Consider the following 15,507-nt stretch of genomic DNA (forward strand, 5'->3'; position numbering starts at 1 on the left):
AAAGCTATAATTTACCCGCCAATTGTCATGATTGACACTTTGCTCACAATATGCTTGGCAGGTGCGACGGCGTGACAAGGCAACGTCACCTAGGTTGCAGTTATGGCACCTGCTTTTTCGTTTACTACGTCGTCGCCGCCGACGACTCCGGATCCTCTGCAGAAAGCGACTGCGTTAATAAATGACATAAATAAACGAAACTTAGGTAAATTTCTTGTGCACTGAGAAAGGGAATTAGTTCCTCTCATTAAATTTTTCCTTTCTGTAGCCATGTTACCGTAACTGAGATCTCACCCTGGTAATACACAAGACATGCAGAGCTATCTGCAATGGCGTTAATAATGCGATAGGATTTAAGTTGTCTCACAATAAAGTTTCCAGCTTCTCTGCCACAAGATGCCCTGACTGCACAGCGCGGTCAGGTGAACTACAGAAAATGAATTAAGGTAGAGTAGCGGGTAGATTCAGCTGGTTTAGAGGGTCGGTTTAGTATAAATTTATGACAACTGAACTGAGGTATTCATTTATTTATTGTACCCTCAGGGCCCGAAGGCATTGCAGAGGGGAGTGGGAATACATAAAAAAAATTCACCCAAAACAGCAACAACAAGCAGAGAAAACAAAAATAAACCTGAAATACATGACAAAGTGACGTTTTCTTACAACTTTGGATCGTTTGAGACTGATGTACAGGGCGGTAAAATTTTGCCTTTTAAAGAATTGTTTACATTTTTTCCCTGCTACTGGCCGAAGTATTATGCCTGAGTTCTGATCGTTGATGCAAAAATTTGTACAAGGGGCGAAGGCCTCATCAGGCTCTTAGCCTTTAGCCTTGGCCTCCTCTTAGACACTGTCTGAGGAACAAATAAAGAAAAAAAACACAGGAAGGCAATGAGATCAGAATGCAGTGGGGATACATTAAAACGGTGTGCAGACAGTGAAAGGCAATTTTTATACAGTAATAAACGACACATACTCAGAAAGAAACATTAAGGACTTTACGAAATGCAATATTATCAGAAATACCTGCGATGTCGTGCGGAAGGTGATTCCAGCTGACAAAAGTTCGGGGTATGAATGACTCATGAAAACATTTGGTGTGACAAGATGGGATTCCAACTTTATGACTGTGATCAACGCGTGCTGAAATGTAACATGGTCTTGACAGTAACTTAGGATTGAGAGAGCTGTTGTGGTAAATTTTATGAAAAAGACACAATGAGGCTATTGATCTGCGGTGGGAAAGAAGTGGTAGGGACAAACTTGATTTCATGGCGGTTACACTGCTTGTTCGGTGATAATTAGAAAGAATGAAACGGCATGCGCGGTTCTGCACAGCTTCCAAATCTGAAACGAGTGAATAGATGCCAGGGCTCCAGACAGATGCAGCATATTCTAACTTGGACCGTACCAATGTTTTATAAAGTAATAATTTTATTGACCTAGATGAACGTGAGAAATTTCTGCGAAGGTACCCAAGCATGCAATCAGCGTTATTTATTATGCATTCAACGTGAGTTTTCCACGACAGGTTACAAGAAACGTAAACACCCAGATATTTATAACATGGCACGGTTTGGAGACACACGTTGTTAATGTGACAAGAAGAAGGGGCATTAGAGAGACGAGAAATGCACACATGTTCACATTTATTAATGTTTAGTTGCATGTTCCAAATAAAACACCAGTCAAGAACCTATTGAGGACAAGGGACATCATTACCATCTTTATTTTCGCGGTAAATAACACAATCATCGGCAAAAAGATTAATTGAAGAAGAAATGTTAGCCGGGAAGTCATCTATATAGATGAGAAAGAGGAGGGGCCCAAGAACTGAGCCCTGAGGTACGCCTGAACGGACAGGCAAAGAATGCGAGTTTATATTGTTCACTGTTGCGAATTGTGAATGGTTAGAAAGAAAGCATTGTAGCGATGCAAGGATGTTAGGGTCTATATTAAGACTGCTTAATTTTAGAAAGAGAAGCTCATGCGAAACAGTGTCAAACGCTTTCGACAAGTCCAAGAATATGCAGTCTGCCTGAGACCAGCGGTCAATGATGCAATGAAGGTCATGTATGAAACATATTTGCTGAGTTTCGCATGAAAAAGACTTATGAAAACCATGCTGGGCAATGCTGAAAAAGGAGTTAGATTCTAAAAAAGAGATGAGATGACAATATATGAAGTGTTCCATGACCTTGCACGGTATACTAGTGAGTGATATAGGTCGAAAGTTATCAGGAGAATGTTTATTTCCGGACTTATGCAGTGGAAGCACCTTCCCATTTTTCCAATCATTGGGCATACAACCTGTTGCAAGAGACTATTCAAACAATTTAGTAAGAATTATGGAACAATAGTACTTTGTATGAATTAAAAACTTCGAATTAATGTTGTCAACACCGCAGGAAGAGGAAACCTTAAGATTTTCTATGATGCACTGGATGCCTGACGTGTCGAATATAACTGGATCCATAGGAAGAGCATCAAAAACAGGGCACACGCGATGAACAAGCGAAACATTGCTAGAAAATGCCGCAGCAAATATATTGTTTAGAACGGAAGCACATTCGTATGGAGGAAAGGCAACACCATCAGAAGAAGTAAGTAGAATTGTGGAAGGGTCCTTCTTGTTAACTACATTCCAAAATTGTTTAGGATTATTGACCAGCATAGCAGGCAGTGTGTGGTTAAAAATGTGTCCTTTGCGTTTTTTAGCCCAGCTTTGTACTCTGCAATTGCGGAAAAGTAGACCTCCCATCGTTGTTTAGAATTCAACAACTTAGCAGAGCGGAACAAGCGCTTCTTTTTATTGGAGAGTCTTTTTAAAACATGAGTTTAGAAAAAATTTTATTTACATATGTACACATGCCAAGGTTACCAGGTACAGTGACATTTTCAAGAACACATGACAATAAGCATGTAAGGCGAGCCAACTAAACAGCTACCATAAACATCTCTAACTATTAAGAATTGCTCGTGGGCGATGTAAAACAGGATAGAATACCTATTGACACAAGGGTGAAAAGGCAATAATTTGACATTGAAATATTTAAAAGGACACCTTAGCGACAGTTTGGCCTAAAAACCAGGACACGAAGACTATTATTCACAGAAATGAATGGGCATGACCATTGCCGGAGGAACTCTTCCTCACCCAAGAAAAAGAGTTCCTCGGACAAAAAACTGATGAGCTTCCGTCGGAGACAGCCGAGAATCGGCCACACAGCGCGGCGTCGAAAGCCACCAGCGACCGCGGCGCATCGACTGCGCCATAAACTAAAAAGACCCGCAACAATTAACAGGCGAGCAAAACGGCCGCTGGGGAATCGGCCGCGGGAGACGAAGTACGAAATGCCCTGCCCACGGAATCACGCATGAACCGCGCGCCAAAAGACACGCGCTACCACGCAAGTGACTGTAGCGTGGCGATTAGATTCCGGGAGCGGGCAATTCGGACAGGTACTAGAGCGTAAAAGACCCCATCGCTCTAACCGATCACAAGTAGGGAGCACTGCCCAGCCAAGTTTCCAGACAAAGTCGCGTAGATGGTCTGGGAGAGGTGTCGACGCTAAGCGCGCCCACTGAACGCGGCGCATAAGTGAGCGGCGAGCCGCCGGCACAACAGGCAACAATAGCGAGCCCATAATGTCCACCACACGGTCTGCGACGATGTTGACATCAGGTGCTACTGCTGTTACATGCCTGCAAAAGGCCACTGACGAGGCATAGAAAGCGGAAGGTTGCTCTGACTGAGGTACATGATTAACAGGGGCCGCGGGATCCAAAAAGCGCAAAGAAGGGCCCAAAAAGTACCGAGTCAGGGTTCGCGCCGGAGACGCGTTTCCTAGCAGGATACGCAAAATACCCTTTAAAGCTAACAGCGAGGACGTAACAGACAAATTTGGAAAGGCAAAACCTCCTCTCTCCCGTGGTTGTCCAAGAACAGCACGAGCCACAAGCTCGGTACCGCCTGACCAAAAAAAAAAAAACTGTAGTCTGCACCCGCCTTATGACACGGAGGGGTGGTTTGACAGTATAGCAAAGGTACCAGAAGGCACCGAGAATGACTGACTGAACCAGGTAGCGCCTCTCAAGCAGAGGCAGGTCGAATGTCTGCGCCCTTCGCACACGAGCTGTAATGTCGTTGACGACCGAAGACTATACACCATCCCATATTCCAGCACAGTCGTAGGCCACACCTAAAATGCGCATCTGCGCGCACCACTGCAAATGTATTGCAGATGAAATACGAGTCTGGGTAGACCCCACAAAACAGTAACGACTCTTCGAGTAATTAAGAGCAGCTCCAGACAAGGAGGCGTACTCACGAAACACATTTAGAGTTTCAAGCAGGCTTCGTTCATCAGCTAAGTACAGAGTGATGTCATCTGCATAAGCAGTGACGCGTACCGCTTCGCTCCCTGGCAAAGCCAGACCTCTAATAAGGGAGTGGCGATTCACTGCCAAGAGGAAAGGCTCTAATGCTAAGACAAACAAAAGGGGGGAGAGCGGACAACCTTGACGGACGCCACGGCGAAGATCAAACGCGGTACTTTCCCGGCCATCGAGGAACAGAGTGCTTGAAATATCTCTGTACATCTCTTTAATGAGAAGCACGAAAGAAGCTGGGAAACCGAAAGCATCCAGCGTCCCGTAAATATACTCGTGCTCTAAAAAGTCGAACGCCTTCTCTTGATCAAGGGAAACAAGAAGACCCTGTGCGCGCCGCCGTAAAGTATACGTTAGGATGTCTCGCGTTACAGAAGATAAACTGTATTTCACGGCCTGGGATGGAGCAAACCTGGTGGCAGGAAATAAGCAACGGGAGGAGAGACCGCAGACGACGAACGAGTAATTTTGCTAGTACTTTGTAATCTGAATTTAGTAGTGTGATAGGGCGCCAATCTGGCGGACATGTCGAGAAAGGAGACTTTTTAGGAATTAGGACAATGCGGCCTCTTTTGAATGATTCAGGGAAGACTTGCTGAGTGAAGCATAATTTTAGCACTTCCGAGAAAATGGGGCCTACAATATCCCAGAATTGTAAATAGAACTCCACAGGAAGGCCGTCTGGTCCAGGTGCTGAGCCTCGTTTCATGGAGTCCAACGCCTCCTTGATTTCCCTTGTTGTTGGCAGAGCGATAAGGCCGTCATGGAGTTCAGTGGAAACCTGAGGCAAGCCTGCTAAAAATGGGTTTGCGGAAACTACATTGCGATCAAGTAGAAGGAGCGACTGAGCAATACTCCTGAAATGGTTATAAAATGCACTGAAATTCCTGCCACCTGGTTGGGACATAGCCGCTGCGGTAGATGTAAAGGCAGGGGCACCTTGAGGGGTCAACAGCTCTTGACGCGCAAAGCGAAGTACCTCGGGATGAGCAGTTGGACTGCGTCGACAACGCCATGCAGAAGCTGTCAAAGAGGAGGCACGTAAAAGGCGCTGTAGGCGCTCCGAAAGCTCCTCTTTCCATGCGCACATAAGCGACGAAGGCGACGGGGTGCGTTGAGCAATACGCAACTTCGCCGTCACCACGCGCACCTCATCTGACACGCGAGCCCTAAGGGCTCGACCAGATGCGGCGCAATGGTGACGCCACTGCTCCTTCAGACGGTCCCAGTCACCAGGCACGGCCCCAACAACCGAAAAACGCAAGACGCGCGTGAGCCCTTCTTTAGTGCTGGCGTCGTGAAGGATGCGTCCATCCAACCGTCATGGTCTCTGAGGAGATCCTGCAGCCGCCGGAACCGCGAGCGATAGAAGAAAAGGGCGGTTGTCTGATATGTGCACCGGCGAGGATGGTAGCATCATTACATTGGCTGCACTCACTGTCCGCGAAAGGCTCGTCGGAACATACGCCCTGTCTAGCCGACTCGCCGATAACCCGCGACGCCAAGTCCACACAAAGACGTTGCCATAGAGGAGCTCATAAGCGTCCGTGAGCATAAAATGGCTAACTAGGCGGCGCAACTCGCGCGCATTCCAGCCTGGCCTACCCCTACCAGGGCCTTACACATCGGCGACCGTATCGAGCACGCAGTTGAAATCACCCAACATCACAACATTACGCCCTCCAAGAAAATACACATCTAAATCTTTAAAGAATGCGTTTACCAAATTAGAATGAGCAGGCGCATAAATGCAAAGAATTCTCAGCTGAAGTGCGTTAAACGTGCAGTCGAACGCCAGCACGCGTCCAAGCGCATCGTAGATAACGTGATGATCTCGCAAGAGTGAGCGGTTCAAAACGAGAACGCCAACGCCGCTAGAACGCGTGCTGGCGTACGAAAAGAAGGCATCGACGCCAAACCTACGCTTGAATTTCAACACGTCACTGAGGCGAAAAAAATTGGTTTCCTGCAGGCAGACAATATCGCAACCCGAGGAACGAGCGAATGCGACCACCGCTGCCTGCTTGAAAACACTGCGGAACCCCTGTACGTTAAGAGTAATAATTTTAAGATGAGTCATTTTGGAAATGAAAAATGAAACCTGAACAGTCCTGATGTTTAGGCAATACAAAGCGCGCCGCGAACGGCGCTAAACCACCTCACTTTTTGCGGAGGGTCGGACCAGAGGAGGCACGAGGCCTCCTTGGCCGACCGGCAGAATTGTCCGAGTCCGTAGTTGAAGCATGTGGACGCTTTAAGCTTGAACTCAAAGCGACCATCTCAACATCGGACGACTGTGCGCTGGAAGTGCTGGCGCTGGTCCTCGATGTCGAAGAGGACGGCGATTGCACAGGGTCAGCGTCTGGAGATGATCTTGGCTCCTCTCCAAGCGATGTCGACGACAACGACGGCGGCGTCGGGTCCTCCTCAGGCGTGATGACAGTCTCGTCAATGACGAGGTTGACTGAAGAGGCTGAGGATGGCAAGCTGCTGTCGTCACCGTCAACCTCAGCTATGTCGGCGTCCCTGCTCAAATCCGCAACGCTGGCCGCGGGCTGTAGCACGGGCTCCGAGAGGCGCACGTTCTCAGCATCAGGGTTTTCCAGGGCCACAGTAGGCTCGACCCCCGTGGCATCAGGGACGCACGGAGAGACGGAGGCTGACGCAGCACGCACATTTACTGTCTGCTCACTTGGTGCAGTATTGGACGCATCAAGAGCAGACTCCGGTTCTTCAACGCAGTGAGGCTGGGACGCAGCGGAAGCAACCGTAACGGCGTCGGTGTTGGATGCGCCGGGCTTCTTGATGGTTTCAGCGGCTCCCTGAGCGGCCTGCGGGGGCGCAGGGCGGGCCGCAGCCTCCGAGTACGAGGGCTTGATGGCGCACGCCACGGTAGCGTGTGGATCGCCACAACGGCGACATGGGAGCACGCAACCTTGGCCTTGGTGCCCAAAGACCCCACAGCGGGCGCACAAAGTAGCCGTGCACTGTGCCCTGAAGTGCGCAGTGGACCCACAACGCCGGCAAACGCGCTGCATTCCCTTGTAGTCACACGTCACGCGGTGGCCCGCGACCTTGATGTAGTTTAGTACGGGTGACTCCGGCTTCATCTCAATCCGCACATAGCGGGTCCCGGTGGTGACAGTGGGACGCGACCCCATGACGCCGCGACTTATGTGCAGCACCTTGCCATAAGGGGAGAGAGCCTTGGCAAGGGCGTCACTAGGTACACGGGCGGGCAGAAAGAGGACAGTCACCTGGGTCACCTGCGGGCTCAGGGGAACGATGGCGACGCGTTCCTTGCCGATGATGAGGCAGGAAGCTTGAACGATTTTAGCCATGGCGGCTTCACTTTTCACAGTGATTTGGTAGTTGCGTCCACCGAAGTGCTGGACGCAGTACACTTCTTCCAATCCAACAACGGAGGCTGTCGCATCGACGACATCCTCCGGACTAGCCCCCTCAGGGACGACAACATCAAAGGCAAGAAAGAGCCTTTGTAGGTGGCTGGCTCACCATATTGAGGCGCCCGCCAGCCGAAGGACACCTTAACAAAAGCGCACGTTCAAAGGTCGAACACCGGCCACCGACGCAAGCCGGCGGCCGGAACGCACACCCGCGGAAAGAAGGACAGCGTTATTAGCAGTTGATGGACCCTTTTTAAAACATTATTAAACCATGGTGATTCCCGGTCGCACTTCAAAGATCTTAATGGCACAAAAGTGTTAATGAGATGTTCAACGATATCCTTGAACAAATCCCAGTTAGTGTAAAGAGAACGCTGTGAAAAGCCTGTTAAGTAATTTTTCAAGAAACGATCTAGTTCGCAGTTAACAGCGTTAAAGTCAGCCCGCTTATAATCTCTAATGTGTTTAGTCTGACTAACTCGCACACAGGAATTTGTACATCAAAATGCAGCAAAGAATAATCACTGAGACCAGGTAGGTAAAAAATCGAAGGGATAAGATCAGGCACGTTAGTTAGAACAAGATCTAGAACATTCGATGAGGATAAAGTAGTTCGAGTAGGTTTAGAGACTAACTGCGAAAGGTTGAAATCCATACGAGTTGACAAAAACTTTACACTCCGTAGAAAAAGAGCTGAGATAAGGTGACGTATTAGTCCACACGATACTAGGGTAGTTAGAGTCGCCAGCTAAGACAATAGGTGTACTCGGAAATCGTACAGTGATCACGTTAAGGACATTATGCAATTCATCAACGAATGTTGGGCTCGAGGTTGGGGACGGTAACATATACCCAAAATCATTCTCTTAAAACGTACACTAAGTTCCACCCAAACCAGGTCCAGGCTAGTTGGAATTATAATAGGCGATGCTACTAAGTTATCCGCGACAGCTATTAAAACACCTCCTCCAGATCGCTCACTTCTGTCAGATCTAAACACGTTATAGCATTTTTTACAGTGAAATAGTTCAATGTCCGCTATCTTTGAAGACAGCCATGTTTCGGTTAGTAAGACAACATCAGCATTACACGAATCAATGATAGCATTAAGTTCATCGCGCTTGGGTAGTAAGCTTCGTATGTTCGAAAAAAGAAAAGGAAGCGAGTTGCCAGTATCCGACACAGGCCCACTGCCCCTCGCGCAGCCGTACAGCATGTTTGTCGAGCCAGAGGCACCGTGATTTGACTGCTGATTGTGGACTGGCGAAGTAGACAATCGATCAGTCTGCTCAGCATGTGCCGAAGCAGCGAAACCGTGACTTGAGTTACTATCAAGAAAAGTTGCTGATGCCCGAAGATTAGCCTCCATGAAAATGCAGTTGCGAGCAGGGTTATAACTGTAGAATTTGTTCTTAATGTACAGTTTGTTGTACCTAAGCATGTAAAATGAGTCCTGACCCTTAGCGAACTGAAGCAGCTTTTTTCTAGCCTGACGCGTTTCCAACGAGTAATCTTCACTTACGGTGATACCTTCACCTTTAAGTTTGGCTGACTGGGATAGAATTTGTTGCTTTGTTTTAAAGGAGCAGAACTTCACGATAACCGGGCGACATTTATCATCCGAAAATGTACCAATCCTATGGGTACGTTCAAACGCATCCTTCGTAAGCGCCGTACTGAAGCAGTTAGAGATAACGTCCAAAAGCTTGTCTTCCGTTCCTTCCCATGTTTCCGTTGGACTGTCACGTAAGCCAAAAAACAATAGATTGTCTCTCCCCTGCCTGTCTTCAAGCTGTGACTGACTAAGCCGCAATTTGGCATTCTCGCTAATCAGGTTATCAGCGAGTTCGCGCAAGGCCAGCAGCTCTTGTTGAGCCTCGTCAGAAGCAGAAGCTTGAAGTTCAACTGCCGACAGCCTCGCATCGATATTGGAGATATTCTGTTTCATAGATTCCTGATTTTCTTTTATTTCAGATATGGAAGCAATTAGGCGTGACTGTTCGGTTTCCATTCTAGCAGTGCGTGAGTTAACGTTCTGTTATAAAGTTAGCAGGTCATTAAGTTTTTCCTGTACAGACTCATCCGTTTCACTGTTCTTAGAACGCGTACCAGGGCCAGGGTTAAGTTCGACATCACCCGACTGCAGAACCAGCTGAGCACACACATCAAATGACTGCACAAGCAAACCTAATAGCACTTGAGGGCGTGGGAACAGCAAAAGGGAAACATTGCTAGATTTCTTTGCAAACATAGGAAGGTCAATACTAACGTGCATGAACAAACGCATGCTGTCAAGCAACCGTGCCACGATGCTGTCCACACGCCCACTGGAGGCGCGGGCCTCTGGCGTTCGTTTATATCCAGAGGAAATGGTGATGTCGTAGGCGATGAGCTGAACTTCTGCGAAGGAGCCACGGTCCAAGAGAGTTGCCAAGACGGGTCATATGAAGCCAGGTCAGCATAACAGCAATAAGGTGCAGGTGCAATCCAAGCGGTGTCTGTTGGAGCGGTAGATGCCACGTAGATCTGAAGATATCCCGCTATCTGCATGAACAAACGCATGCTCTCAAGCAACCGTGCCACGATGCTGTCCACACGCCCACTGGCAATATTCCAGTAGGTGATGAGTCATTCATACCACATAAAGGCAGTGCAACTGGTTCAAACGGGTTTTTGCTCGAAAATCTCCAGAACATTAGACACCTTTTTAAGACACCATATGAGGGAAACTAAGTACTATCGCATTTTGTTCTTTAATAATGTGGTTAAGTAGGCCCTCAGGTTTTTCTTTCTTCATTTCACCCTCCTCTTTTACTTCCTTTCCCTCTTCACTGGCGGAACGGGCAAACCCAGCACATAAGAGAGTCTGGCTATTAAAATGATTGTCTCAATATGTTCACAAATATGCTACCTGCACTGTAAACAGAGGCTTTATGAGGCTATAAAATGCCTGAAAATGAACAGACATCGCCGCCAGTGGCGGTTTTCAGGAGGAAAGTGCGGTTATGCTAACGGATCTTTTTTTTTTGGCAAGACTCCATAGGGTACGCATCACTGATATCCACATGAAACCAAAGAGCACTTTTCGTGCTGATCATATCAAATTCAAATCTAGATAAAGAGGAAAACAAGTTTGATTTTTAACTCCAAGATCCTCTGCAATAAATGCTCGTCAAGCTTAGGAAATCTAATTGGTGTTGCTTCCGCCAGGTGCCGCTTGGCCCTAAACGCTAAAAATCACCGCGAGAATTTCGGATGCACGGCACATCCCTTCGGTTTTCTATGGTCATCGGATATTGCTACTGTGAGCGCAGGAAGAATATTATAGTTCAATACTTTTCAGCGAGGAGGAAGGGCCGTCCGCTATAGTAAGCATGCTCGCACAGAACTCTCGGAACTCTCTGGTGTTCTCAAAAATAGGAGATCAAAGTTGTCCCGTTTGGTTACGAGTTGTTCGCTCTAGGTGGTGAACAGATTAATCTAGCTGCTGGTGACCAGAAAAGTTAGGCATGTTTACTGCCAAAAAAATGGCTGGTGGTTTGGTATTGCTAAGCACGAAATATTCAGTGGAGGCAAGGTTTTTGCAGGTCGATGGTACCGTCACGTACGTCAAAGCGCGATTGAGGTGTCCACTGACCCAGCGAGCCAGTTACGTGCGTTTCCTTTAGTAAAATCAACGGAGTCTAAAGCTTCCACTGAATATCAGGAACGGACACGAGCACAACTGCCCCAGTTTGCAGGTGAAAGCCATTGCTTACGAACAGCACGACTAAGGTGCCCACTGACCAAGTGGGCCAGTTACACATTCTACTCAGATGCTTGACGCACACCCACCGCTGAAACTCGAGGTGTGCATCTAGAAGTGCTTGCGCACTTAAAAATATCTAGCACGTCATCAAAGATCCCAACAATATATATTTATTCAGAACCAAATTCTAGTGAAGCTTTCTTCAGCGTCTCTTTAAACTGAACTCAAAGTGATACACTCTTTGTAAAAATAAAAGATTTCCAAGGGCCCGTTACTTGACCCAAACCATGTAGTGAGGTTCTTTTAACATCTGTGGAAGTCCAGTTTTCGGAGAGGTGAAGACAAGTTTTCGCCTTAATTTCAAAAGATTACGAACGCTGTCGAACGCAAAAGAAGTCGAAAAATGTGGAGTACAACAAATTACCATTAGCTTTGACAATCTCACAGCATAAGTACCTCGTTGTGAGCTGCTATGCGCGGCCACAAATACCGCACAAGTGGAGAGAGAGATTTCCCGCTCTTCACTTTGCCTCCTGTGAACCGTGGCAGTCGAAGGTCGCAGATGCATGTTCTGCGTACTGACATTGGCAGGTGCTAGGGTTCTTCCCGTGGCAGCCACCTCCGGTGTCTACCACCTCTCCCATAAAACAGGAGAGGGGCTTTTCCTCTCCACGTGCGAACCGTAGAAGGTGGCGATAGTCGCAGGTCACAGGAGGCTTGTCAGAGGAGGCTTACCAACCACGCCATTTGGCAAATGTGTGGCCCCGACACCTCCTCCTCACAATGGGGCTCTTAGGCCATCGAATAAAGGCAGGGTTGAGAACCAAATTAAACAGTATATTGAGGGGCCGGTTTTCAAGAGCATAATCCGGAACTGCACTCGCAACATTCTTCCCTTAAACGCTACGTTCTTCGTTCATTCATTTTTAGAACCAATGCCGGCAGGTGCTGACCTTCTGACAAAAGCTGTACGTATTACCGCACCTTTCTTCATGTCCCTTTCTTGCTCTTAAACACAGTTACCTCAATGGTCGCGAAGTTTGACGCCAGGCGATTGGGACCCATAAACAATGCCGTTCACCAGGACCACAGAGTGTCTGAAACACACCAAGAAAGAAAAATGATCATCCGGCACTGAACCCACTCAGGGAATGCCGGGAAGTGAACAAATTGTATCTGGCTTGGCTAGTGTTTGGCGAAAAACGTGAATTCACTCGTTTCACTCGAAGCAAACGTCAAAGAAGTGCTTTACTCCTCTCCATACGAGCCGAATGCAAGATGTTCACTTCCGTCAAACCTATAAAAGAAGCCATGAATACAGCAAAAATAAATCGAATATGAACAGAGTGGATAACACCGCGACGCATGCCATGATTCCGCGGACGAATCCCCGTTTTCGGCCCACCGCTAGTCAAGCCAAATATGTATTGTTCACCCCCGGCAATGCAGCAGTGGATGAACTGCTCTTAAGAAACGCACATAGACTATGGCACCTCTTTATTTATGAAAAAGCCAGCCAAGAAGTTGGGAACAAAGAAAGACGAGGCACACAGAACGACTGGACCACTCGTTGTGCGTGCCTCGTCTCTCCTTTGACCAGTCGTTGTGTGTGCCTCGTCTCTCCTTTGTCCCCGTCTTGTTGGCTGGTTTTTTCATAAGTATGTACCAACTAACCCATATTTCAACTCACCTCTTTATTATCTAGGTAATTTTGCGAACCTCTATGACAAGATGATGTTAGATTCATTACTTGACAGTGACACGTAGAAACGGCTAGTGCACCTCGGCGGACTGTTTTGCAGGCCTCCAGCACGTTCCTGGTGACTACGAGCACGTGCTGATCGAAGCGCTCCGCCATGCCTTCGCCGACGGACTACGGCACGTGGCTGACGCCGCCTCCGGGGGATCGGTGAAAGAGCTGCTGTCCAAGGAACGCGCGGGCAAGCTAAGGGAGCAGGTGAAACTTGACAGGTATGCCAGTCCAGGTTTCTTGAAACGAGGTTTGCGGCGGAGTGTGAAAAAAAAAACAGGCGGGAGGCTCCGCTGGTCCAATCCTAGGGAAGCCCCGCACCATGACTCAAGCCTTCTATCGCCTCAGAGAGGGGTAGCACTCTAGCCTACATTCCATTATTCAGAGATAACAGTGTATACATTTGGGAGCAGACGACGGTCATGTAAACACTACATCTGCGTGTCATAAAACAGCATCATATTTTAACCCTCACACTGCTCAGAACATCTAGGACCAAGCAATGTCATTTGCGGATATGTGCGCTTCGTGGAAAGGGATCTTTTTATGCAGTGAAATGCCGCCTGAGCATGACCTAGCATCAGTGGCCACACTGTGAGAAGGTTAAACACGCACTGTGAGGAGGTAAACAAGTAGCGAATTTGGCATCACTGTCTTGCAGCGGCGCCGGGCACAGAAGCTGTCAATTAGGTGCGGACTGGCGAACAGTCTTTATGTGGAACTTGTGTTCCGGTTGCACGTATGTGGAGCCTTGTGTTTCACTGACAACTTTAAGTATCTGGAACGTCGGTTTCAGTTACATCAGTGGAACTTTGTATGGAAAAGTTAGACTTAAGTTCTAGTTACTCACTACAAATAGTGCCTAACTGCAATAAAAGTACATAAGTAAACCCCTCTTAACTCTACATCACATATCTAGAAATATCGGTCTTTCACGCCCTGCGTTCATCTCCCATATATGACGGGGTAATGCCACGTCACCTGCTGCGGCGGTACTCTTGATGCTATCAGAACTGCGTTAACCTCTGCTTCCGTGATATCTCTATCCAGAGAGTCGTTTGTCTTCCCTAGATATGCATCTCTGAGAGGGGGGTCCCCGGTGGTGCTGATATATGTTTTTGTTAATGCCCTTAGCAGCTCGTCGTCGTCACCCTGGAAATCATGTATAGCACTCTGTAGGTTCTTTTGTGTTCCCAATCTGGTCACCCCTGGGTCACGGAGATGTTTCAGTAGATGTCAGGTGCTTTTTGTTGCCTAATTGCCTGTTCAGCCTGTCAAAAGTTTGATGCCAATGCTATCTGCTCAGTATTCGCGGCGCGTATTCTTCCATCTCCTTGCTGAGCCGGGCCAGACGAAATTTCAGCTCCGAACAGTGCGCTGTTTGGTGACCAACGCGAACTAAGTTACACGAACGCGCTAACCGCAAAGGTCCCGCTGCGGCGGCTCAGTGTTTACGGCACTCGGCTGCTGGGATGAAAGATGCGGGTTCGATCCCGGCCGCGGCGTTTGAATTTAGATGAAGGCGAAATTTTAGAGGCCTGTGTATAATGTGCGATGTCAGTGCGCGTTAAAGAACACCAGGTGGTTGAAATTTCCGGAGCCCTTCACTAAGACGTCCCTCATAGCCTTAGTCGCTTTGGGACGTTAAACCCGAATAAACTAAACAAACCACAAAGGCACCAACAGAAACAGCAGCAGTGCACAATACTTCAGTCATAGCATGTAAGCAGACTTAAGTTCCTCGATAGTGTTTAAATCAGTTATAAATAAAATACTTGCTACGTGGAGTGGTGGATCGATTGGTTGTAAAAGCCACAGATCGAAAGCGCTTTCTTTTGCGCAATTGCAGAAAGCTTGATATAAAATATTACGGCTCTCATAAAACAATAACATTTCGCCGAACACATGCACTGGTACAAAGTGAAAGACCGCTAAGCACGAGAAAAGTAGGCGGACCAATGGACTTCCAGCAGCTGTCGGATGCAAACACTGTAGAAGTGGTGGCTTTTCTGCAATGCTTGAATATTTTGGAACCACGTGATCGCGTTTGGCGAATAGAGCGACGACCAGCTCATGGAAAACAGACGCAAAATTTAGGCTCCAGTAGGAAGCGTATTGCGATACTTCTAGCGATGGGACCAATGCAATGAGCAACGGAAATAACTTCCGCTGAATTACACATTACACAGGCCTAGAAACCGTCATTCAGG

The 15,507-nt window shown here is 47.7% G+C and overlaps 1 protein-coding gene across 1 annotated transcript in view; it reads left to right on the forward strand.

The window, feature by feature from the left end:
• The window catches only part of LOC149347285 (uncharacterized), a 72,365-nt gene that overhangs the window by 35,862 nt on the left and 20,996 nt on the right, over window positions 1–15,507 (forward strand). Inside the window, exon 6 of the mRNA XM_089586981.1 lies at window positions 13,350–13,518. Coding sequence (XP_089443107.1) covers window positions 13,350–13,518 — 169 coding nt within the window. The remainder of the gene's footprint in view (window positions 1–13,349; window positions 13,519–15,507) is intronic.

This window comes from Amblyomma mixtum, chromosome 4, assembly GCF_055824585.1.
Source record: "Amblyomma mixtum isolate Tamu chromosome 4, ASM5582458v1, whole genome shotgun sequence".
NCBI classification, from domain to species: Eukaryota; Metazoa; Arthropoda; class Arachnida; order Ixodida; family Ixodidae; genus Amblyomma; species Amblyomma mixtum.